General features: G+C 34.3%; 1 protein-coding gene across 5 annotated transcripts in view; it reads left to right on the top strand.

Moving 5' to 3' along the window:
* TBC1D32 (TBC1 domain family member 32) overlaps positions 1 to 26,128 on the top strand; it is a 74,348-nt gene that overhangs the window by 17,145 nt on the left and 31,075 nt on the right. For all 5 annotated transcript variants that reach the window (XM_038132507.1, XM_038132503.1, XM_038132506.1 and 2 more), the window contains 10 exons: positions 705 to 906; positions 4,596 to 4,678; positions 6,294 to 6,432; positions 6,941 to 7,028; positions 8,486 to 8,604; positions 9,199 to 9,315; positions 12,742 to 12,830; positions 23,003 to 23,125; positions 24,408 to 24,516; positions 25,365 to 25,458. In XM_038132507.1, the coding sequence (XP_037988435.1) occupies positions 705 to 906; positions 4,596 to 4,678; positions 6,294 to 6,432; positions 6,941 to 7,028; positions 8,486 to 8,604; positions 9,199 to 9,315; positions 12,742 to 12,830; positions 23,003 to 23,125; positions 24,408 to 24,516; positions 25,365 to 25,458 (1,163 nt within the window). The remainder of the gene's footprint in view (positions 1 to 704; positions 907 to 4,595; positions 4,679 to 6,293; positions 6,433 to 6,940; positions 7,029 to 8,485; positions 8,605 to 9,198; positions 9,316 to 12,741; positions 12,831 to 23,002; positions 23,126 to 24,407; positions 24,517 to 25,364; positions 25,459 to 26,128) is intronic.

Genomic DNA, 26,128 nt, shown 5'->3' with positions numbered 1-26,128 from the left:
TATTCTTCTTTTTCTAATTCATGTGAGAGCTTTCCTTTCTCTGAATATAGTTCCATTATATTTGTAGTGTTACTTTTCAGACCAAAGGCCTCTCTTCTTCATTTTTCTTTGTTTGATTTTAAAATAAGTATTTAAAGTAACCAAATTTATTGAAAGAATAGATTTAATGTAGCATTCACATTTCAGTACATCTAGTAGAGATAGATCTTGTATAAAAAGCTGCCATGTGTAACACTGTACCTAACTTAGAATCAGTGTGCTCCTGTGGGTGGAATATAGTTAACTGATGCTAATACTTGTAACAGCAGTAAAACTGAGATGGGCCTTTGAAAACAGCTAAGCTGCAGGTCCTGAAAATGTTTGGAATGTATGTCTTCTAAGTGGAGGAGTCTCCGAATTGTCTTCCTAACTGGACTCCTATAAAACATAGAGTATGTGTAGTTCATGGTCCTGTGGGTTGTGTGGAAGGCAATGGATGTGTTTTTGCATTGCATAGAACTATTTGCCAAGGTGACATCACTTTCTGTAAGTTTCTTCTCTTCTGACTGGTGTTACAAGTTATAACATATTTTGTCCCTCCATAGTGGGTCATAGTCTCTTTCCATAGCTTCTTTTCCCCCAAAAAATTTAAATAAGTTTAGTCAAAGGATTAATTTCAAGGCTTACTACAAAACAAAATTTTAAATGTATTATTTTATTTCTAGTCCTACAGCTGCTCATATACTTGTTCAGTTCACAAAGAAACTTCTTCATGATGACATTTCTCCTTTATCTGGATCTGAGTTTATGCCAGTTGTTAAAGGAGCTTTCATTTTTGTGTGCCGTCAAATGTACAGAACTTGTGAAGGCCTACAGATGCTAATTCCTTATGGCTTGCATGAATCTATTGCAGAGGCCTGGAGAAAGGTAAATTTGCTTTTGGATTGAGAAAAATCTTACTGTGAGAGGTTCAGCCTTACTGTGAGAGGTTCAGCTAGTGTAATAGTTGGTCTTATAGGTTAATTATTTTTAAGGAGGTAAATAGTACTTGAAAATGTAAAAATTAAGTTCTACTTGCAAATTTTCCTTCTGAATGTGAACCTAGAAGAAATTTAATTTGAGACTTCTATGCCTAAGATTAAAGCAGGAACTATTGATGCATTGGTGGACCCATCACTTATTGTCCTTGATGGTAGAAGTCGCTCGATGTCACGGTAACCACTGACCACCACAGATCTTGCCTTCACTCTTGGGTGGGATATTTTGAAAGAAAATACTCCTGAGATGTGCTCTTATTAATTTTTAGTTAATCTGGTTTGTGTCAAGTGGGAGATAGATACAGAGAAAAAAAATAGCAGATTGCAATTATTTGTTAAATAGTGAGGTGACACTGAAATATTCTCAAGAGACCATAGTGAGAAGTGCCAGGCAGGAGTTTTTGTCTTACCTGAGTACATGGATTTATTAGGACATTTAGATTCTGTACTTTAACTTCAGTTTGATCGCTAGTCCAGTGTTTTTCCTACATGAAAGAAAGAGCTTGGATCCAACAGTTCTGTACATTTTGCTTTCTGTTCTCACAGAATCACAGAATGGGTAAGATGGGAAGGGACCAGAGTGGGACCACTGGTCCAACCTCCCTGCTCAAGCTGGGTAATCCTATAGCACATGGCGCAGGATTGTGTCCAAAAGGTTCTTGACTATCTCCAGTGGGGGAGACTCCACAGCCTCTCTGGGGAATCTGGTCTAGTGCTTGTTCACCTGCACAGTAAAGAAGGTCTTTCTCATGTTCAGGTGCAACTTTTTGTGCCTATTGCCTCTTGTCCTGTTGCTTGGCACCATTGAGAAGAGCCTGAGTCCCTCCTCTTGACATCCTCCTTTCAGATACTGACAGACATTGATGAGATCCTCTCTCAGTTGTCTCTTCTCAAGAGTGAACAGGCCCATCTCTCTCAGCCTTGCTTCATAAATGATGATGCTCCAGTCCCTCATCATCATCAGTTCTATTTTCATTGTTCTGAAAGTCACATGCAGTGTGAAAATCCTCGTGCATTGTAAAAAATTACTTAAGATGGAGAAATGATGGCAGATCCTGCAAATGCAGTTTTCAAAAAGTTCACAGGGAAGCAAATTCCAACATTTGAATCATTAAAATAACATTGGTACAATTTAGGTAAAAGTAGCAAACAAATCTTCAGCTTTGGCTTCCAGCTTAACTGAAAACATATTTAAACTGTAGGTATTAGGACTTGTAGTGGAAAACCAAAGTGTAGCTGTGTTATTCACTTTACCCTGAAAAATAGGATGATCTTTTTGTATCTTAGAGAGGGATCAGATCAAACTGGAACAAAGAATGAATGAAAAGACTAAATTTGTTTTTTTCTGGAGGCGAGGAAGTGGGAGGGAAAATGAATGCAAGGGAAAAAAATGGAAGAGCTTTGCTTCCTTCTTGTATGCTTCTACTGTATGCTTTTATTATGATATTTCAAAAATACAGTCACAAAGTAAACTAAGGCAGAAAATACCAGAAGGGAGAACATGAAAAGAAAGTACTTAAATCACCAGTTTGAGGGTATTTCTCACTGTTTCATATATTAATATTGCCATGAAGCCATACATTGTCTTGAAAATAAAATATATTAATACTAAAAATCATAATTATATCCCAGTGAATTCTATTTCTCATCAAAAAATGTTGGTTTTGAAACTTATGTTATTCCTTGCATTGAAGACTTGAGGATTTTTATTGAATTAAGGAGCTTAGTTCACTTGATCCATGATGTAATTTATGTAATACAGCAATCTTTTTTTTGATGCTTTCCTATTGTGTAACTTGTCAGTCTTACTTCAACTAACCTCTTACTCTATTTAATGTTTATCACAGGCAGAATGTTAAAAGCTCTTGATGCACATTTCCAGTTATTTCCTCTAAAAAACACAGCATTTACACTTTTTGTACAAAAGACTTCTTTCCACATTAAAATCCTCTATTAAGATATAGAACATAATTCAGACCAATTGTCTTGACATGTACAAGATTTGACTGAATGTGAGTGAAAACAAAGTTTACCCTACAAAATGCTATTTCTTCACTTCACTGTGGTAGTCAGATATAAAGTGAAGTAGAATCAACATATTCTTGACTTCAAGACTCAACAAGCTATTACAGGAAAGTCAACTCCATCATCTTACTGCTTTTAAAATTATTTTCTGTCATTTTTCAATCTTAAAACACCTGGAGTTTATAATATATCATGCCATTTATAGTGTAGCAAAAACAGTGGACTATGGTGGATTCTTTCCAAGCAGAAGTGTCATTTTTTTAATGGTGGGACTGGTAATTTGTATCCTTTTCTTTTACATGTCTCCTGGAGTTTTAAGACTGATGGCAAAAGAAATTATTTTTTTTCTCAGCAGATTCTGATGAAATTCTGAGACAGAATTTATAAAGATGATAATAAAAGGAGAACAACAGATCCATGTATGATTGACTAGTTTAATAGAATAATATTTTGATGATTTTTTGCATCACATTTATAAGATAGTAAATTAATAACTTCTCACTTTTATTTCAGTGGTGTAATTTACTTTTTATCCCATAAACATGAAACAATTGAAATAATTAATTTTAAATATGCATTCAAAATTACTTTCATGCCAGTTCAAAAACTTTCATGCCAGTTATTTTCAAATATAATTTAAATGATCAAATATAAAAATATGTATATATTTATGTCTGTAACTCCAATGACATCCATACCAATATAGATAAATTTATATAATTTATAAAAAAATAAAAAGTGGCAGAATTTATCAGTAAGTTTGGCATAGTGGCTTCAGAGGCTGTTATCCATTACCTGTGACAGAAACGGAGTAAAGAGCTGTGTTATAATTTTTCCTTTTTTCCCTTTTTTACTTTTAAGTACCAATTTTTGATTTGGAAGTCTCCAGTTTGAAAGTACAGAGGTTTATTTAAGAATTCTAATAAAAAAATTAAAATGTACTAGCTTTACAATTGTTTATACCCAAGGAAGAAGTAAAAATAAGCTTTTCTGGAATAAAAACAATATAAAGGAATAGTGTATTCTGTACAAATGACTGTACTATGACCGGATCACTGTGTTTTTTTTCTTTTGTATATAACAAGAGAATGAATTAGATCTGGAGTTTAAAAATGCTGTAAATAAGCATTAAGGTGTGGCTGCAGCTGTCTTCACAGAGAGCAGCAGGCACAACCTTCCCAGGATTTTTCCTGGGGAAGGCAGTGAAAAAGCTCAGAGAAGAAGAGAAAACAATTCTTATCTATTTGCTGCTCCTGTTGTTTGGCATATGTGGAATGTGTTATGGAGATTGTTTACCAAAAGTGATTTCTTAATTGGACACTGGTGATGGTTGTTTTGACTGATTGACCAATTAGGTCAAAGCTGTGTCATGACTGTCTGAAAAGGGTCACAGGTTTTTTCTTGACTATAGTTTAGTATAGTAGAATAGTGTAGGATAGCTTAATAAAGCAATTGTTCAGCCTTCTGAATCATGGAGTCACTGCACGTCATTCTCTGGCAGGGGGATGTCCTGCATCGATATTAAGGAGGTGTTTATTTATTTTTGTTTTACAGACAAGTTTGCTTTCAGAAAGAGTACCTACTCCTGTAACTGATGCAGACTCCACTTCATCAATAAGTCAAGAATCAAAAAACAGGTAACTTGGTACTTAATTTATGCATGTGTATTAGTGTGAATGCACACTGCTGTTTCAACTACAATTGAAACATCTTGTAACCCTGTATCTTTGTCGTAGTTTGATTCTAACTGGCAACTAAATACTGCACAGCCATTTGCATCCCAAAAGCATAGAGAAGAGAATCAGGAAAAAAAAAGATGGGTTGAGATACAAACAGTCTAATAATTTAAACAAAGTAAAGTATAATAATACTAATAGTAGTAATGCTACTAATGGTAATAATAACATTAATAGTAATGAGAAGGAGAGAGAGAAGTAACACACAAGAGAAACAAGTGACACACAACTGAATTGCTCATTACCCTCTGGCTGATGCCCAGCTCATCTCTTAACAGTGATTTTTGGCCAACTTTCTGGCCAACTCCCTGCAGTTTATGTGCTAAGCATGACTTCCCATGCTGTGGAAAATCCCCTTGGCCAGTTTGGCTCAGCTCTCCTGGTTGTACTCTCTCATGGTTTCTTTTGTACCTGCTCACTTGCAGAGCATGGGAAACTGGAAAGTTCTTGACTTTGAGAAGTGCTGCTCGGCAACAACTAAAATATCAGTGTGTTACCGACTTTATTCTTGTCCTAAATCCAAAAAACAGCACTTTACCAGCTTCTTTGAAGAAAACACACTTATACCAGCCAAACCCAGGACAGTCTTTTTTTGCCAAAAGGATAGTGGTAGGCAGAGAAACTATACTCGCATAGGTCTCAGTAGAGCTACAAAATTCTTCCTAACCCTTGAGAACTTCCTTGACTTAGGGAGTAGTGTCTGATCTACGTAAAATTGACTTATAGCTGATCCTCTCTGACTGAAGAATTTCGTTCGAGGAAAATGTGAATTAGAAAGCACAGAACAAAATAGCTGTCTAACTTATGCCTTTGATATGGTGCTAATTTAAAATGCTGTTCTGCTGAATCATGTTTACACCTTCAAACTATTATGTAGCAAGATTGGCAGCATTTTGGCTGATACCAAGTGAAAGGTGTCCTTCCTTATATACTGAAACTTAATGTCCCTTTATAGAAGTTTATATTCATTAAGATGAGAAATACACAAGTATTTGGGAGTCTGAAAATTCAGGACAATGTTGTTTTTCCATTTACTGCTCTTATTATGTGAAGCACCTTTCTTCATAATTCCATACCAATTTCTTGCAGGAACCTTTAGCTCCTCAAATGTGAGTCCCTCATAGTGTTTTTACATTGTTGAGAAATTCTGTGCCTGTTTTGCCAACATGTAACTGCCATGTTAATTTTTTAAGACTGTATAGAGTCAGATTGTAAGTCATACATATGTTTAAGGATATCTCAGGTCTTTTGGGTTCCCCTTTACATCATCTCTCTCTTTTGTGCTCCTACATAACCTTAGTTTTGCCTTGCTGAGTTTGAATGTTCACACAAAATGCAGTCTGGTATATTATCTTTTTCCCCAAATGCTTTTTTTAATCTAACATAAGCTTATAAATTAAGAATAGAGTACAGTGAGTAAAGTACTGTTGTTTTTCAAAGTTAGGAATTGTACTTTTTCTTTTTTCTTATGCTATTTTACATATAGTTTTTAATTACTATTTTGTTACTCTTGCAGCTTGTTATGGGAAGAGACTTTGTTAGATGCCTTGCTAAATTTTTCTACCACACCCAAAGGACTATTTCTGCTTCATAGTACAGATGCCATGAATGACTGTGTGAACTTTATGTGTAACAGTTTATCAAAAAAAATCCAGGTAAGCATTGCAGTCTTTGTAGTTTACTTTTTACTGTAAAGTTTGAAATGCTAGAAAACTTTTTTTTCTTTTCTTCCAAGTGCAAATTTTCTTAGATAATGTTGGTAGGTCTTGTTGAAATCTAAATATGCTAGACAAAGCTTGAAATATAAACAAAAAATCAGATTATGTGCATTTTTAGTCAGATAATGTGCAAAAAAATAATGCCAAAGGCATCCTGCTGAACGTATACAAAAACATTGTAATACTAATGGTTTTATTTGCTCATATGTCTCAACCACAGTATTCTGTGTTTAAATTCTCATGCGATACTTGATAAAGATGTTTGGTTAGGAATCTGACCCTGGTGAGTCTCTAGAGGATAATATCTATGAACTGTTCAAGTCTAAACATAAAGTGGATTAAATTCTGTAAACAAGTGTAAGAAAGATCAATATTTAAGAGATCATTTGAGAGTTTCATGTCCTCTGAATAACTAACACTCCACTTTTGTACTTCTTATCAACAGACAAATGAATATGAAGATTTTGGTAATAGAATCATTGTTACACAAATGGCAACAACACCAATGGCTGCAGTGGCTCTGCAGAATTCAGGTAAATTGAAGGATGATGTTATTATGAATAATTGCATGCTGTAGTCCTTCATTTTGGAAAAAAGACAGTGAGAAAGATGTTAAAATAGATCAACTGTGTAAAATAATTACACAGTATTAACAAAAACTCCTAAATGTTTCTTAATTTCTTCTTGGTGGAAATTAATTCTCTCCAGCTTTCAAGTCATTCATTAATCTTGATGCAGCATTTTAGGGTTTGTTTTATTTTTTCTTCTGATATTATACAAAATCTTTACTTCACTAGTTTGGATTTCTAGAAATTTCCTGTATGTGTGTGAAGACATCTGTACTGTTTAAAAATAAGTTTGCAGGTGCTTCTTATTGATCTGCAGATCAGAATTAATAACTGTTGATGTCTGTAATTTTTATGTACATTTCCATGGTTACTGGCTGCTCAAAGGGTGAGGAACTGCAAGGGCCCGAATGTCATCGATGAAGTTACACATTAGTGAGATGTAAAAGATTGTGGTGTGGAAAGAATAGTCAATTCAGACAAAGTCCCATCAGAGTAAATCTCAGATAACCCAACTGTTACCATATCATCAATGGTCCATGTAGCCATTATATTAAAACTAGAATCTCATCAATAAAATGAAGGTAATGTCTTAGGCTGCTAAGGAAGCCCATGAGGTACAAAAGTTGCAAATCGTTGCTCTGAGTATCTAGTAGGGGCTGGTGTTGACTGAAAGACTGTCAGAAAGGCAGGGAAATTCTGCCAGTCAAGGAAATGGATTCATTTCTTAGTTAGTTACTATTTATGCCTCTGGGATTTTTCACAAAGCAGGGAGCAGATCCACTGAGGAGTTACCCATCTGTCCTGTTGTAAGGATTTCAGCCAAATTGCTTCTTCTGGCCCTTTTATGCCCCTTGGCGTCAGAGACAAATGATATACCAAAAATAATCAGCATTGATTTTCAGCCCTTACATTTGAAGATTTCAGAGTTAGAGGGCCCTTTCCTCTTCTATTTAAATATTTAACATTTTAAATTTTAACAATTTAAATTCAGCTAGTAGTGCTTCTCTTAAAGTTGGGGTTTTTCTAGTCCTTTTCACTGTGGTCTGTTATAAATTTTTATGAATTATAGTGAATCTGTATTTTTAGAACCACAGAGACAATACTAGCTAAGCCTTGATCCATTGCAGTTAACTTTTTAAAGAAGGTCAGAAGCTCATTTACATAGAAGATATATGAATGTAATCCTACTCGAGTGTAATAGCCTTTGGAAACCATTGCTGCAGATTGTAGATTGAACATAAGCAGACTGCTCTAGAAAGGTAGTTTTGACTAAAGGATTGAGAATAGCAGGGATAGTAACCCTAAGGCAATCTGTGTTGTGAAATTTCAGCCTTCAGTAGAATTTTACAAATCTTGGTTAGAATTGTGGTGTAAAATATTTCCAATATAAAACTCATTATTAGAACAAACATTTGTTTTAGGCTTTATAAAGGCACTTGTAACTGAATTATGGGCTCTTTTGGAGTGTGGAAAAGATGATTTGAGAATAACCCAACCCAAATCTGCTCCAGTTGACCCTATTGACCAAAGTTGTCAGAAGGTGAGAAATGATTTAATCTTATGTTTTTTATGGAAAGAAACAGTGCTGTCTTTCAGATAGGATGATACATACCTTTCTGTATATTTTTATTATACCTGCTTTTTGGCACATATGTCAAAATCAGTATAATACACTAGTTAAATGATGACTCATACAGGATTCTTATGTTGCATGGCAGTTCACAATGCCAAGGATTAACTATGAAATAATGAATAAGAATCATGACAAAATGAAGTCTTAAGTGCTGGCCATCAGTTTCTGTCCAGATTACTGTAATAAAATCAGGAGGAGTTACATTTTAGATTATTCTTTGTCTCAAGATTTTAGAATTAAGTGGTAATGAAAGAGTGTAATTTTCAAAATTGTATGTACAATTTGATAGGTAATAGCTATTTTGACACTACTGTCCTTTTAGATTACACAGATGCCTACCAGGGTATGCAGTCTTATTTTGTACAGGTCTATTTATGTTGAGTTCAGCCTGTAAAGGATAAGAACAAAGTTAATGTAAATGACAAATAATTGCTAACACTTACTTGGTTGCACTTAACTGATTCATATTCCCTGTTGTCCCTCATTTTTTTCTTTCTCTAGTCGTTTTTGTTTCTGGTAAACTTGCTCACTTACCCAACAGTTTTGGAGCTCCTGAGTAAACGAGATATACCAAATAAACCCATGTACTCGTTCCGTGAAGTACCCACAGACATAATTGTAAGTATTTTGAAGGAAAAATAAATCTGTGAAGACATTTTTACCTGGGAAAATGTTATCGTTATAAAAGAGTAAGTTTTTTTCCTATTGAAAGATTTTGAATTTTTCTGCATTTTGTATTATATACAGCATGAGGGCAGTATATGCACATATCACTTCATATTAACCAAAATTTTCATTTTGAAATCTTAAAGGTAATATAAATTTTGATGTCTAATTTAAAGATCATCTTTCATGACTTGTGTTAGAATTCTGTTTTTTCACAGAAAAATAGTAGCATAAATAATCATGTTTGTATGTGCATACAGTTACATATGGGAAAATGTTGGAAAATATGTGTACTTGTACTTTATACAGCATTGCTCTATCACACTATCCGTGGATTTAAAAAGAATAAAAGAAAGAAAAACAAAACAAAATGAAAACACAAAAGCCTCATACCTCAGGCTATTTTTTAATAGGACACATAATTCACACAAAGGAAAAAATCAGTAATTGGAAAGCTACTGATTAAGACATACTTCAGAGAAATAGCTTCACCATTTCTGAATTTAGTATTATTTTGTATTCAGTCATTTTACTGCAGTCAATTATGGCTTTTTTCTCATCTACAAAGCACAGACAATTTGTGACCTTGTGTGGCAGTTAAAATCATATTTTTTTTCTAATGAGTTAGCACTTTAAATTGCTGTTGTGTTGAAGTGTTAATCTAGCACAGGCTCTGGATTGGTGATATTTTAAGTTGTTTGTCTTAGAGTTTATCATAACAGTGTACATTAGGTTTGGAAGGCATTTTTGAGTTCTTTTTTGCAGTACTGTTTTGATGATTTCAGGAGGAAAGTGCATGATAAATTTCATTTTTCCAATGTACTCAATGCTAGTGTGTTCACTGATGGATTGCTTTGTTCAGTTATCAAGTTTTTTAAGGAACTCAGAGTGAGGAAGATAGCTGTATGCTGAAGATCATAAGTATTTAAGGGCATTCAAATTGTGGGAGATATCAAGAATGTTTTTTGCAGCTTTTGAAAGCCAGTGTTATTTTAGCTCTAGAGGCTCTTGAGTATTTTTATGAAATTTTCTAGGTTTCTAGAAATGGCAATACTGATACAATTGTTCCAAGTTCCCCAAGGAGATAAAAATATTTTGGATGAGGCTTGTCTCAGTTAACTGCTGTGCAGCAGTGGGTTGTGTGGGCCTAGCCATCCAAGATATGCCCAGCTATATAAGATAGGCGTCCAAGATTATGTAGTTAACAGAAAGGAAAAAGACTCTCTAATGTTAATTTAATGTATAATGGCTCAGTCTAAGTACTTAGAAAACTTCTGAAGTTAAGAAGAGATACAGGTTTGTTATGACCAAGTTTTTGGGCAGTGATTTCAGAAAGCAAAAGGTAAAAAGATTTTGACTGGCTATAACTACAAGAAGCAAAATAAAAGCAACTTCTGTGCCACTAGAAAATTTAATTGGAAGACTTAACTGCTTTGTGTGCCTTAATTTTTTCTCTATTTCTGAATTGTGTCACATTGCCACAGAATGTGACTTGTTTATGCTAAACTATATTTGTTAATGCACATAACTTAATCCTTTTTTATATCCTTTATTTCTTGAATACCCGGGATTTAAACAGTTTTACCTCCTTTATATTTTTATCTCACTAGCTGTATCATTGGCTGAAGAGGTTATCAGTTGATAACAACTGATAGTTGTAGTAGTTGATAACAACTTTTACAACTTTTAACTGTAGACTAATCAGGTTTTCATTTGTACCTTTAGGAAAATTTTTCTTAAGACATGCAAGATTTCTCTTTACTGTGTTTGGCATGTAAAATTATTTTAGGGAATGGAACACATAAATAAGGGTTTTCTGCCTGCCTCCAGTCTTTGAGGGTTTCTGCAGTGTATATATTCAGGGGAATCTAGTTTGGAAGGTACCCTCTAGACCTGTAGCTTTGACAGACATTAGAAAAGGTGATTTTCTTCAGTGATTCTAGAGAATCTTAGTTTGTCTTAGATAGTCAAAGTAGATGACTTCTGACCTGTAATATTTAAGCTATGCTCTGTGGCTGAGCAATCCAAACCTGTCCACACATTTTTTGGATGTAATCCTGTGTTAGACCTTGTTATTATATTCCTTCCTAAAATCCCAAATCAGAGCTTAGTCTCCTTTCTCAGTAGTTCTCTCACTGTGCCTGCTCTTTGTACTCTTTTGCAGCTCCAAACTTTGATTTATAAATGAGAGAAGGAAGATAATGCCAGAGAAATATCCCTTAGCGTTTAAATCTTTGTATGCACAGAGATCTTAAAAAAAATTTTAATTCCCAAACAAGTCAATTGCTTGCATTATCAATTTTATGAACAGCCTTGAGGTCCAAGTTGATTTTTTTAATTGAGAATTTTATTGTAAATATACTATGTGGAAAAAGCTGTTTCCCTTACTGCCCCAAAAATCTAATAGGAAAAATATGCTTTCACTGTATTTTAAATAAGAGTACATTCTGTGAAGACAGTTTACTTTGAAAAGTTCTAGACTATTGTGAGTTTTGCTCATGATTTTTACTTTCCTCCATTGAAAACCAGAGCTTTTGCTGATTTCATTAAAGTATGGGTCTTAAATTTCCCTTCATATCTTATTGAAATGACTTATTGATCTAATTAGGTGAATAATAACTCCCTCTGCTGTCTATGAAATTGTACTTCTAAAATGTGGAGAAAGTAAAACTTTGTATTTAATCAAGATTAAATAAACCTCTTAAGGATTTTGTAATCTGTTTCTTGTGACCATAGCACAACAATCTCTCTCTGACATGATAACTTCACTGAATGTTTTTGTTCATTACTTAGTTTTTTTAATGAAATAATTTTTTCAGAAGCAGTTTGCATATACAGTGAGCCAGATGGGAAGATAATTGGGTTTGCTTTGTAGAAGAAGTGGGAAGCAGCCACAAGTCATTGTCTGTTACATGAGATGCTCCAAGATGAAAGGCGTAAGCCTCAACATCTGAGCCCAGCCTTGTTAAACCAAGACTAAATGTCAGTGTCTTGAAGCATCTAGTACCAGCCAATGTGAGAAAGGGTTATTATACTAAAGAGGTTGCTGTTCTCTTCATTAAAATAGACATGTTAAAATAGACACTTCAAACATACAAAAAACATTTTAATTTTTTTTTGTGTTTTAATTCTAATGAAAAAATAGGATAGTCGATATGCAAGGATTTCCTAACCTTCTACATGGTTAGGAAAGTTTTGCCATTTTTGCCTTCAATTTTGCTGTTGACTTTTGTGTGGAAAACATCTCCTGTTACAGAAATAATTTCAGTGTGTGTTTTAATAATAGCTTTCATTCAATAGTAAATATCCCTATGAAACTATGATGAGCATAAATTATTAAAGCCTACATAGTTTTTCACATTTCTCTTCCTTTGACAGGATATTGTTGACAGGCTTATAATTTTGAATTCAGATGCTAAAATTCATTCCTTATTCAATTATGAACAATCCCATATATTTGGTCTGAGGTAAGATGCATGTTTTTTATTCTCTGGTCACATTTGCTAAATAGGATACAATATGCTTGGATGCGTTACTTCTGACAAGATAACATTGTTTGGGTTTTATTATGTATGAAGGTGAAATTCCCCCCTTTTTTTGCCATAAGAAGATTAAATGAAAAATGGCCTACAAAATGAGAACAGTGACGTATCTAATCTTATTATCTGTAAACTGATATATTGTAATATGAGAAGCAGTGATAGAAATTGTATGTTATTTTGCCTACTTGACTGTAAAAAACAAGTTGTATATCCACTGTACACCAAAATATTAAAATTATTTTTACTATGTTTATGTCATTTTGGTTTACGTAGTTTTCCTGTACTTAAAAGTGTTTTTTAACTACTTGTTTAATTATCACCTATTTCACAAAATCTTAGATAAGGAGTAAACTTCATTTACTTCCAAATATTTCTAGGACCTAAAGGTACATTTAAAAGATGCTCACATGTATTGTAATATTCAGTGCTTTATAACTTTAACATAGAAATTAGTTTCTGCATTTTTATTCTGTTTTCCAAGGATGACTATATAAATCCTTGAATTCACATATTTGTTTGGAACTTATTTTTGACAGTTGAAATAAAAATCTATTGGATTGTACTTCATAATATGGAAAACTTTGATTACCTTGCTTGAGCAAGATATAGCCCAACTGATAAAGTTCTGAAACCTTAGCTTTTGGCAGCCATATTTGTACTTAATATCACAGTAAAATTATTTCATACTATATATGAATGACCATAGCATGCAGTACAATTTTTTGATAAGGATGTTTAGAGTAGATGAACAATGGAAGAGATTGGAGTTGGGATATATATATGATTTTGAAATATATAAGTTATATAATATATAAAAAGTTGTAAATGCTGCTTTGGAGGCAATCACTAGTATATATAGGAATGAGAAGTCTTAAGATATATGAAAAGAATTTGAAAAAAAAAAATGTTCTTCATTTAGGATTAGACTGATTCCATAGAAAACTTGACAGAACTTCCATTGATTTAATTAGGATCAAGTGAAAATGAGATGTTTTACAGTTTAAAATAAGGGGTGGTTGGGCACTGGAACAGGCTCCCCAGGGAAGTGATAAAAGCACCAAACCTGACAGAGTTCAAAAAAGCATTTGGACAGCACTCTCAGGAATGTGGCACGTCCTCGGGGTGCAGGGCCAGGATTTGGACTAGATCCTAATGGGTCCCTTCTAACTCGGGATTTACAGTATTAGGACTTATTTAGAGTATTAAGACTTACAAGTAACTGTGGCCTATATTACCTAAACATGAGAGTATGCAGTTCGTTTCAAAGTTCCATGCTCTCTCCTGTGAATGCTACTGACTGCAGACATCCATGTTCTATAAAACAAACCTTGCCTTGTGCTGTTGATTTGCTCCTTGACCAAATTTCATCAAGAGTTCTAAGTTCAGCAGGAGTTACACCAAATAATATTAGATGCCTAACAGATCTGAAAATGTGGAAAATACAGCAAAAGATATAATTTCTCGTTGCTGTTATGTAGAAATTAAATATTTAGGTGATAATTGCAGCATTGAAAAATAGTGTGATTTTGTAAAGCAATTGTGTGGGAACATTTCTGCTAGGCTTAAACCAATAGTGCAGCCAAACCCACATTCTTTTAATTGTTCACAGATCTACACTGTCATACACTCGATATGCGGCCCAATTCAGGTTATACTATGAGGTCCTGCTTTTCTTGTTCAAAACAGTTACACATTTACTTGATTGTTAAACAACTTCTGCAAGTTATTTTGGTTATTAGCTGTGTAATTGCATATAAAGCATAAAATGCATAGGTATTTCCACAGTCTGTTTAATCCAAAATGCACAGGTGTATATATTTGTGTTTGTAGTGTAATTATTGCATTTTTTAGTGAATAGTTTTCTTCATTTTGAATAAGTAGGATTCTGAATTATAATTTTGAAGGACAGTTCAGTAGAGGCTCTGCTGTCAACTTCACTTTTCAAGCTTAACCACTGTTAAGTGATATGCATGCAGTAGAAAGCAAAGGAAAAACATAGGGAAGCAAAATATGGTGTGCATAGCCAATATCTCTTAGACTTTAAAGAATACTGTCTATGGTTCATTCATATAGATTAGGATTTGTGTGGTCAAGGGTGAAATACTCAGTTCCACAGCAAGCTGCAGCTAATTTCCAATCTGTGGTTCCTTTGGTTTTCTTCTTGTTGTTATTGTTTGGTTTTGTTAGGGATTTTGTTGTTAGTTTGTTTGGGGTTTTTGTTTTGGTTTGGGTTTTGGGTTTGTTTTTTTTTTTCCTGTTCATTTGTTTTTAAGTTCTTGGAAGTATCTTGGCCTAGGATGGTTTGTCAGTAGTTTCAGACAGTGATCTGGTATTACATTAATTGAATCTATTGTGTGTTTCTGTGATGAGATTTGTTTACTTGAAGGTCCTTTTAAGCTAAGTGGAGGAAAAAATAAAAAAGGTACTATTATCATTTTTATCATTTATTTATTTATTTATTTATTAAAGGGAAACCTTAGGCAAGAAGTTGGAGATAGGAGTAGAACTGTCTAAGTATATAGACAGTTCCAAATTTGTGTATAGAAAGATTTTCAAACTGTCAGTTCAGCTTTCAGCTTCAAAGCAGATTTCCACTTATTTAGAATTGAAAGTCTCCCAGTTGGCCAGTATCAGTTGATATAAAAATACTGAAGGCTGTCTCAGGCACTCTGGCTGAAAATCTGGATGCACAGGAACTAATGCAGAAATTCTCAGTGGTCTTTCTGTTTTAGAAGGTTCTGAACTTGCCGTCAGAGCACAAATCGTACAGAGAAGACATTCAGAGCAATAATTAAAGCAATATTTTTTAACATATTAAACAGAGAGTATTTTCTTAGTTTAATGATCAGCTTTATTTCTCTGATACAAGTATACCCATCAATATGATTTTAAAATATATTGCATATGAGAAATAACTGTTTTCTTTAAATGTGACATTAGAAGTCTTCACCACCTCCCTGGTAAGACCAAACTCTTTCAAGAGCTCTCTTAACTGTCTCTAACTTACATTAAAAAAGGAATCTTTCAGATTAATGATATATATTATCAATGCATTTTGTCTAGCATTTCAGTACAGCAAATGCATTCATGGGTTTTGAGTTTTAACAGCATGCCAAGAAAATATAGGCATAATATAGATATTTTCAAAGCCTTTGCCTGATGCATTATTCAGCCATTTACATATTTCTGTTTTCTCTATTCAGAAAATAGGTTTTCTATGAAGGTTAGTGACACTGTGAGTAAGAATTTCTGGCTTTGATAATCGGGTTCCTGTCTCTAAACAGTATCAATACCCCAAAATAAATTAGAAGATGCTCAGTGTTGGTTTAAGTAAAGAACAGAAGGAGAAACAACATTACTGGAATATGCCTAGACTGTGGTCAGTGGGAGGGGATAAGAGTTGGTTTACAGGCAGCTTTGCAAAAATTCCCTTTACTTAATAGAGTACTTTTGTAACACACTGTTCTTGGAATCTCTTTTTTTGTGGATATATGATAAAATGGCAGTAAGGGACATTTGAATGCCTTAAAGAAGAAAACTAGACCTTTTTTTTTTTCCTTTGGGTATCTTATTTTTTCCCCAGTGGCTTATTTTGAGTATAAATCAATAAAACTCCTAAATATTGTGAAGTCAAAAGATCTTTTGTACCTACATTCTGAATCAGAAGGACCTTTGTTAGCTCCACACTTGTTCACTGAGGTGCCTCCTGCTAGTGAGCATCAAGCAACTAGGAGAGTACTCTGTTAAAGAGTTTGACCTTCTGCAGGAAAATACCTGGAAAATTCTGAGGGTAAACCCTTTTCCTTCAGATATGCAAATTGTGACTGTTTAATTTTAAAGACACATTGTGTTTGCCTATCATTAGAGATATCTGAAGATAATCTATTTTGTAGAAGTGTAATTTGAACTGAGATGGGAAACAGATTTATTTTAGGCTTCTGTAAGGCAAGGCTGAAAACCCAGTATTTATTACAATGCTCTGTGTGAATAAATGCATTTCTGTTTCTATGGAATTATAGGAAATTGTAAATATTACTCTAAGTTATATGCTCATCTGTATCAGCCGCAGGATTGTAAATCTATTGTCTGCTGCAAATAGAAAAATAATATTGGCTTGTTATTTTCAGGTTTGTGTAATAAAGATTTTGACATTGTTAGGTCACATATTGTCATATAAAGTATTAAGGTGAATATATTTTTGTTTATGTTTTCTTGCTTACTAAATGAGTGCAGAGAATGATAAAAATGCATTGTATCTATTTCTGTTGCCCTAAAAACCTAGCAGAGAAAGATTTAGGAAAGAAAATTTAAATGGCTTATAGTTTACTGACATCAAAATCAATCAGCATCTTGAAATTTGCCTTAAAGCAGTGCATATCTGTCAAAATTTCATCTAGAGCATTCCAGTGAAATCTAGGTGAATGAATTAAATGCATAAAAAAATGTAATAGGCAAAAGATAACTTTGTGAGTTTAGGAAATATAAATAAACACCCCTGCATTCTTGAATTTCCATTACTTTTGTCAGCTGCATTGTAAACACCTCCGAAACACCCCCGTTATATAATTGCATTTTAATAGTGAGGTAGCCTCAGCATATGAAATAGGTCAACCCTTAATTGTGCATTATGTGTATTGTTAATTAAGAGACTGTGTGATTTCAATGATTGGAACACAATGCTGTTTATATTTAGTCTCTCTTTTCCTTTCTCTTTATTAAAAAGCATTATGAGTAGCAGAATCCAAAGGTAAAAGGGGACAAGGTCTGGATTAGCAGTGACTGCTAGTGATGGGGATTTGCAACAGGATTATGTGAGAATGCTTCCACATTATCTGTGATCATGTAGTTACACAGTTAATTCAATTTTTTGCTAGCTTATACTTTAATAGAAGTTTATTAGGTTTATTAATTTAAAACAAATAATTACTAATAAAATAGAAACAGTAGCTTCTGTGATCAGATGCCACTTGTTTGTTGTCTTTTTTTCCTTTACTTGATTGAGGAAAATTAAAAGTCTTCACTTCTGATCCTCTAGGCTGGCAAGTGATGCTCATAAAAGCATTTTTGTTTAGCTGGGAAAACTTTTATCATTAGCAATCACATTACATGTTATTTGTAGGTACATTGAGTAGCTGAAACGGTGTAGGTGCTCTTTTGAAAATTTTTCATGTGGAAAAACGTTGTAAGGAATTCGTTAGTCCTTGAGTTTTCTTTCTGGGAGAAACATAGCTGTCCTGAGGTAGTAGCTTCCAGCACCCCAGGCACCAAAGGTGTAACTCCTGTATCCAGAAACTCATATTTTTTTTTCAAAACCATGCATTGTTCTCAGTGGAACAATTAGAAGCCTCAGTCCTTTAGCTAGACCAAGTGCAGAGGCATCTTCTATCTGTTCATTGCTAACGTCTTTTGTTCAGTTTGCAAAGGCAGTGTGCAAGGCTTTGCTTGGCTGAAGCTTCCAAATGCCTTTTGTGTTCCAACACTGACTTCGGACTTCTGTAGGGTTTTTTTGTTAGCCATTGCCTCTGTCTACTTGTCTGGTACTTGGTAACAATTGCCGTTCACTGTTTGGATCCACGTTCTCATTGAAGTTTAGGCTCTTACTCAAAGCATAATAAAGAATAAATCAAATTGTTCATGTGAGCTCTGATGTAAATGTTTTGAGGCTGTCCCCCATGATGATGGCTACTGGAATTGTTTAATGCGAGTTTGGCTTTGGATTTCATTTTTGTTGTGTATAGTCATTTAGTTTAAAGGAGGTCCTGCTACTGCAAGGAGATTCCAGTCCTTGTTTTATTGCTCTTCAGTTTTTAATATTTATTCCTGAGAGATGAAAAAAAAACCACCTTACCTTGTCCCACAGCTGATCTCTCTACAAACATCATGCGTGTGTTTTGCACTGGCCTGATTCAGTCATGCCTATATCTGTAGAAGGCAGTAACTACAAGCCAAAAGAAAACCTTTTACTAAAGACCCGTTTAGTCCTCTATTTCAGCATCATGTCACTGTCTATAGCAGAGACGTAAGCATTTTGTGTTTAGTTGGCCATTTTATGCTGCGTGCACACATCTATTACTGAGATTGTAGTGTAGTTTACTTTGGATGAGCTGCTTTCTTTTTTCTATGTGGTGGAAATTTCTTGCTGCTTATAGCATAAAATTTTTTCTTATTTCTCTGGCGTACATACAGACTGGAGTCAAGGTTTTTAATCACACCTCACATGGGTGCTGTGTTTTGAATTTGCGACTAGAAGAGTATTGATAATACAGTATGTTTCCACTGATGCTGTGCAAGCAACAGCTCAGCAACAGGGCTTTCTTTTTTATCAACATTACCCATACATAGGAATGTGCAAGAGGTTGGGAATGAAAACAGCTGGGACAGCTGATCTGAACTGACCAGAGGAATGTTTTACACCATATAGCATCCCACACTGAGGGGCTTGAAGATGGGTCTTGCAGGTCTCATTGGTCAGAGACTGGCCGGGCATGAGTGGTGAGGGAGTGAGAAGCAGGGTGGGTGCTTAGTTGCTGACTGGTGTCAACCCAACACAGACTGTTACAGCTGCTGTGTTCAAGAATAGTATCTTGCATCTTTCACTGCCATCTAAGCATTAGCAGATATGCCTGAAGTGAGGACAGAACATCAGAGTGGCTTTGGAAAGAACATATGAAAGTAAGGAAGAATAGTGTATGGTGGTGTAGTGGGAGCTGCAGAAAAATAGAGTTGAATTTACCATAATAAAGGTCCTGTTTGAGAGAAATGTGGTTTGACATTGGGAAAAGAACAAAGAACATACTGTTGTGTTCTTAGAAGGAGCTCCTTCTAAGAAAAAATATTGAGATGGTCATAAGCTGTCCTCATAATATGAGTTTTTAGCAACTCAGAGAAAATCATGGGCAGTTTATTATATTATTTTCTGGCAAAAATATTTAGAGAGACAGCATTAAAATTAACAAGGTTTATTTACTAGCTGATTTATACCCCACAAAGGACCTTTTATTGTGCCATAATTAAAGAAGTCATTATGATTCCACAAAACAAAACCAAGGAGATAGCCTGTGGAACAAAATACTGGTTAGAATGCTTTCTTTTAGTTTAGGAATTTCTGTAGTGAAGTATTAGTTGTGAAATTGTAGTTGAAGGGGTAGAATCCAGGGAGCACTTCTCAAGAAAAATGGATAGGGCAGGAAAAGCAGAATTCAGAACAAAATTACTTATTCCTAGCATATTTTTGCAACTATGATATGTATTTTGATATTTCTGAATTTCTTTGAAACTATTCTTCTATAAAGGACTGCCTTCAGATAAACTTTTACTTTATATGCATTGCAGTTTGCTCCTGGGTGTATGGTATATCTTACTAGTAGTGATCACAGCATTACATAATCAGAATTGAAAGGGAGATGGAAGATTGTGTAGTACAACTGCTCCGCTCAAAGTGGGTTCAACTACAGAGCATTACTCAAGGCTGTGTCCAGTCTGGTTTAGAATATTGTCAAGGCTGGTGATCCTGCAGCATCTTTGGGCAATTTGTTCCACTGTTTTACCACCGTCATAGTGTATTAAAATGGAATTTCCTGTCTTTCAATTCATGCCCTTTGCATCTAGTCCTTTCACTGGGTATAACTGAGAAGAGTCTGACTCAATTTTCAAACCTTCCTGTTCGATATTTATACACATTGACAGGATCTCCCCTGAGGATCCTCTTCTCCAGGCTGAGCAGTCATAGGTCTCTCAGTTTTTCTCTATGTCAGATGGCCCAAGCCTTAATTGTCCTCTTGGCCTTTTGCTGGACCTGCTGCAGTGTATCCATGTCATGCTGTTACTGGAGAGCTCAGAACTAGACCCAGCACTCCAGGTATGACTTCACCAGAGCCAGTAAAGGGGCAGGGTCACCTCCCTCAATCAACTTTTGGCAGCACTCTTCATTTCACAGCCCAGGATGGTGTTGGCGCTCAAGGGCATGTTTCTGGCTCATGTTCAGACTATTGACCATGAGGACCCCCAGGTCCTTGTCTGCAAAGCTGCTTTATTGCTGATTGCCCCCAGCCTGTACTGAGGCATTGGGCTCTTCCCAGGTACAAGAACTTCATCAAAGTGTATCTTCCAATTTTCAGAAGTATATTAGAGTGGGACTTCTGTCCTCTACTTTATAAAGAAAAATTAAAACCGTATTTCAAAAATATATGCTTTAATCATATTGTGTCTGTAAATTTTTTATACATTCTCATAAGCATGTACTTCTTATAGATGAGATATTGAGGTGGCGAGTCCGATCCAATTCTTATGTTCCAAAAACAAACAAAAAAGATGAAAAACTCCATAGCTATATTCAAGCATGACTACAAATACACTTACTATAAAATATGAGCTGTTTTATTATTTTAAACTGGAAACTTTACTTTAAATTTATGACTTTGGAAGGTAATTAATGGAATATTACAATTAACCAAATAACCTGTACTTCAGTAGTAACATTTTCTAAATGCCTTTTTCTATATAGGTGAAAATTTCATTTGAATGCCCAAGAAGAAGCTGCTTACACTAGATCTTGTATATTTTGTCATTTATTCCACCACTATTCCATTATTCACCTAATTTTATTTGCTCATGGTTAGTTGCTCTTAGTTTTGGTTTTTTTTTTTTTTTGTTTGTTTTGCTCTGTCTGTCTTGCCTACCAGAGGAGATGATGTTATAAAGCATTCTCAGCTACTAGTCTTCTCCCAAGTGGTTTTTAACTGCTGGTCTTTGCCATTTATTGTACTTCACAGAAAAGTTACCCATTTTCATAATGGTTTCAATGCTCTTTTCTGGGTTTTTTTCTTCTAAATAATAATAAAAATTATAGTTGAAGTGTCATTTCTTCTGTGATTTAGAAAAGTACTGAGAACAAATTGATGTCACAAAATAGTTAATGTAAAAGAAATAAAGCTGAAGAGTATTGAAACTGAACAGATCAAGTTATTTAAAAAACAATAGGAAAAAATCTGAGACATATTCTTATCTTGGCTGTTTAATCCTTGGCCACAACTGTATAAATTTGCAGGTGTTAAAATATTGAGATAATGGTGTATGAATTTTTGCTATTGTCAGTAGAAACGTATTAGGAATTACATGGAAGAAAATAAGCTTTGAGTAACAGACTATGAATTTAAAACAGTATATTTTCTAGTTCATATAAAATCTTATGTGAATGCAAAATATAATGCTGATCAGCCTTAATTTATGTTGCATTTTATGACTGTGTTAAAACAGGAAATAAAACCAGTAACAAGAATGTTTAGTTACATTGTTTTCCTTGAACTGGAAGCCCTCAATGAAATTATTTTGTTGTGGTCTTAGAGTGAATAGATTAGTTAAAACAAAAAGTAATATGATTTGGACTGTTTTATTTCAGATTTATATGAAAGTAGATTGGAGTACTTACCCTGTTAATTTGCCCCAAAGTTATGAAATAAAATTGTATATAATGTACTGTCTTGTGCACTTGTTATTATTAATTTCATTTACTATTTGTGTTTCTCTGAAAAAACCGAACCCAGCAGATTTGTTGGTTATGTTACATGTTAAATCTTTTATTGCTTTTGAGCTGCGTTAAATGTGATTATACAGAAGGGCTTAAAAGCCTCTTTTCTAAATGAAAGATATTTTTTTTACCTCCCTTCCTTCCTCCCCCTTCAGACAACCTAATTCTGAGTTGCTTTACCAGCCTGTTACTGTATAATTTCCTTATATTTCACATGGAATGTCTTACTAAGCCTGTATCACTTTTGTTACACTGTAAACTCAAAAGTGGACTGAGCTCACCAGTGAGTATTTTCTCTCTGGCTGTTCAGTGCACACAAGAAAACAAACTGTTGGGAGCCATTCCCTGTATGCTTAAGGTTGTGCCACTTGAGTGGTTAAAAAGGATATAAAAGAGTGTTCCTGACCGAGTTGTGTCTGAGTTTTTTTCAGACACTTCAAGTGGGTTTTTTTGTTGTTTTTCCTCCTCTCCCTTTCCCTTGCAAGATCTCATAAACATGTTTACCCTTGTCTTTCTGTGCATTACTGGAGTCCTGACTGATGTACTACCATTTCAATGTGTCCTTCTGCAGGCTGTTAAATGTGCTGTGCTGTGAGCTCAATACCCTTTTACTTTTGGAGACTCAGTATAAAGTGTCACAAGTTTTACTAACTGCTCAGGAGGAAAATGTTACAGAAACTTCAGAAGGACCAGGGTAAGAAGTGATTGATGTAAATGCTATTTTAACTATCAAACTCTTCTTCTGAGAACAAATACATGAATGCCTTAGTAGCTTTAAACATACAAATGCTTTTACTTAAACTGGCTTCTAATGTCCATAAGTTTCCTTACATGCAGGTCTGTCAGCAGTTTCAAATTATGAAAAGATAACAATAGCCTTCTCTTTCTCCCATGTTCACCCCAAAAGGATAAAAAATAAAAAAGCAATAATTTTTTCTACTTTTTAGTTGTATTACTCTTGTTTCTAAAACAAAAAAGTGTTTAAAACTTGTGAATGTAAGTATGCCTTTTAATTTTATATTTTTTAATGTTACGTATTTAATATAAAATCAGGGTGTTGTTTTAATGTTCATGAATTACAGGTGTCATCAATACTTTGGGGTTTTTATGGGGGAGTATTTTTGTTGTTGTTATTGTTTGGTTTGTAGCTTTTCCAACTCTCCAACAGCTTAGTCTCTCCAGCTTCTGTGACTTTCCACTGCTGTCTTCTAAATAAAATTGCACAGCATATCCTTTCAAAAGGAAAAAAATATTTTTGGAACAGAGGCGGACAGTCATTTAGTTACTGACATTTTTCCCTTTCTCATGACATGCTGAGTTTTAGGTATTTTCCTCTTACTGTTTGTTATATGGGACCATTACAGAATGTAAGTTAAACAGTATGGGTGCAGATGGTAATTATTTACTATTTGAAAGTGAAAGCTGCTATTTCCCAACTAATGCAAAACTTTTATTAAGAAACTTGGTGAATAAAAATTGGATGTTACTGCTTTCAAAAATTTTATACCTTGGGCTACACAGTGACTTCAGAGAGACTTCAGAGACAGCAAGTTGTCTCTGTTTCAAAGTAGTGAATAACTCTGCTTATTTGTGACAGCAGAAATGTACTGGTAGGCAAAATAAAGAGCAAATTTTTATGGTCCATTAACTGTCACTTCCCTAATTATTTAATTTTTATGTGACATAAGAAAATCTGTGAGATTTTTTTACTCTTTTGGGTCTGGTAATTGCTCAAATTTTTCTAATCAGTAGGTAGGGAAGCACAAAGTTAGAACAATGCTTGGAGACATCTTAAAATGCTTAATGTTTCTGTTTATTTATGCCTATATGTATTCCAGGCTGTGTTTTAACGCTGGTATGTTTCTCAAAATATTCTTGCTTCTTTAAGTTTTCTGAATTAACTAGTCAAAGCTAGTAAATCAAAGCTTCTAATTTTTAGAGGTTTGTTGTGTTTTGTTTGCTTTTTTTTTCCACAGGGTTTTTATAATTGATGGTCTGTCAGTGGAGAGAAACCATGTTCTTGTAAGGATAAATCTGATCGGAGGACCACAGGAAAGGATTTTGCCTTTGAGAGAATTAGATAAGGTTAGAATTTAAAGTTTACCAGTTTCTTTCTGTAACTTCTGCCTTCACTGAGTGAACATTTTTGCTGATAATTTGGCATGTGAAAAATTATTTAACACCAGATCAGCTTTATTTAGCTGTATGAAGTGTTAATATTTTAAAGAAGTGATACACTGAGCAAATACATTGCTCCCACTATCTGGGGATTGTCATGTACCTAGGACATACTATGTTCAGATGACATGTTTATTTTGCTCCATGTTTATTTTAATGTTACTTTTAAGTGAATAGAATTTGTTTGTTTTTTTTTTTCCTATTTCTGTGTTTTCTTTACTAGTTTTCTATTTATCTTCATATTATTTGATATTTTCTCCTTCTTGGGTTTTCATATGCAGTATCTAATACCTGGAACTTTCATCAATGTTCAAACAAAGGAGTGTTTGTTAAGCAACTTCTTTAAATGTTCTACTTCTCGCTGGCTGTCAGTCTCATAAAGATGAAATGCAGATTATGGTCAGCACAACAAAGACACCTAAATCAATGTATAAAGTTGGAAATACACTTTAGTAGGTTGTTGGGGTTTCTTTTTTATATTTTTTATAAAATGTGCAATTTCCTTTGTGGTTGAAGAAAGGAACTGTAAAATCAAAACTGTCAGTGGTATATATACTATAAAAATTATATTCTCAAATGCTTTTTGAATTTTCTATCCTTTTTTTTTTAGCTATAGCACATCTCATTGGAAATTGTAATATCAAACAATTTTGGTGCATAGCCTGTAATTCTAAATAACTGTACCTTTGCGTGTTAATCAAGAAATAGCTATTAATGTTTTTGCTAAATTAATTTATTTCTGGTCCTATTTCTAGGGCAGTGGTCTATATCCTTGGCCAATGTTTTCATCATTCCCTGTGCCAAAGTGCTATCTTGCAGAAATTCCTAGGAAAGCTGAGTTCAGACAAGGTACGTAGAAAGCATGCAAGCAGTGTAGATTTCATGCAAGTATCTCAGTCAATTTTAAAAATTTCTTTTTCCTTCCTCCCTGCACCCTGCTCCCCACCCTCACATCCCACTGATCATAATCTCATAAAGTACTTAAGGTTATTTCAGTGCTGGCTGCAATTGTAGCTAAATAAGTTGGTTTGGTTTTGCTTGTTTGGCTGTGTGCAACTGTCAATCTGAAAAGCTGTTTGGTAATCTAATTCTTATGCACACTTCAAGATTAACCTGGCTCGTCTCTGGGGGGGTGACTCATAAGGTACATTTATATCATCTCTCTAGTAACTGAAGCAAGACAGTTTGCTTAAACTGCAGAGTTCTTTGTACACTATTTTCGTGATTCACATCCCTGTGTTTACTGAGCTTGGTGGTGTGTGAAATAGACAGCGTTTAGGATAGTTGGTTTCCACATTGAACATCAATTTGGAATGTGAGCAGACTGAAGAATCCTTTGAAGAACTACCTAGGCACAGCAGTTTAATTCACACAGAGAAACTGTTTTAAAGTTTTAGTTTGCATAGAAAATGCAAAAGAATCAGGTGAATTGTTTGGTAAATAAATAATTCATTTTATTTGTTCATGTTTACTCTAGCCCTGAGATGAACATATTAGAAATTGTGAATTTCCTTAGCAG

Source organism: Motacilla alba, chromosome 3 (assembly GCF_015832195.1).
Source record: "Motacilla alba alba isolate MOTALB_02 chromosome 3, Motacilla_alba_V1.0_pri, whole genome shotgun sequence".
Classification (NCBI taxonomy): Eukaryota; Metazoa; Chordata; class Aves; order Passeriformes; family Motacillidae; genus Motacilla; species Motacilla alba.
Note: the sequence above shows the minus strand (reverse complement) of the source record. Positions and strands in the feature narration are given on the sequence as shown.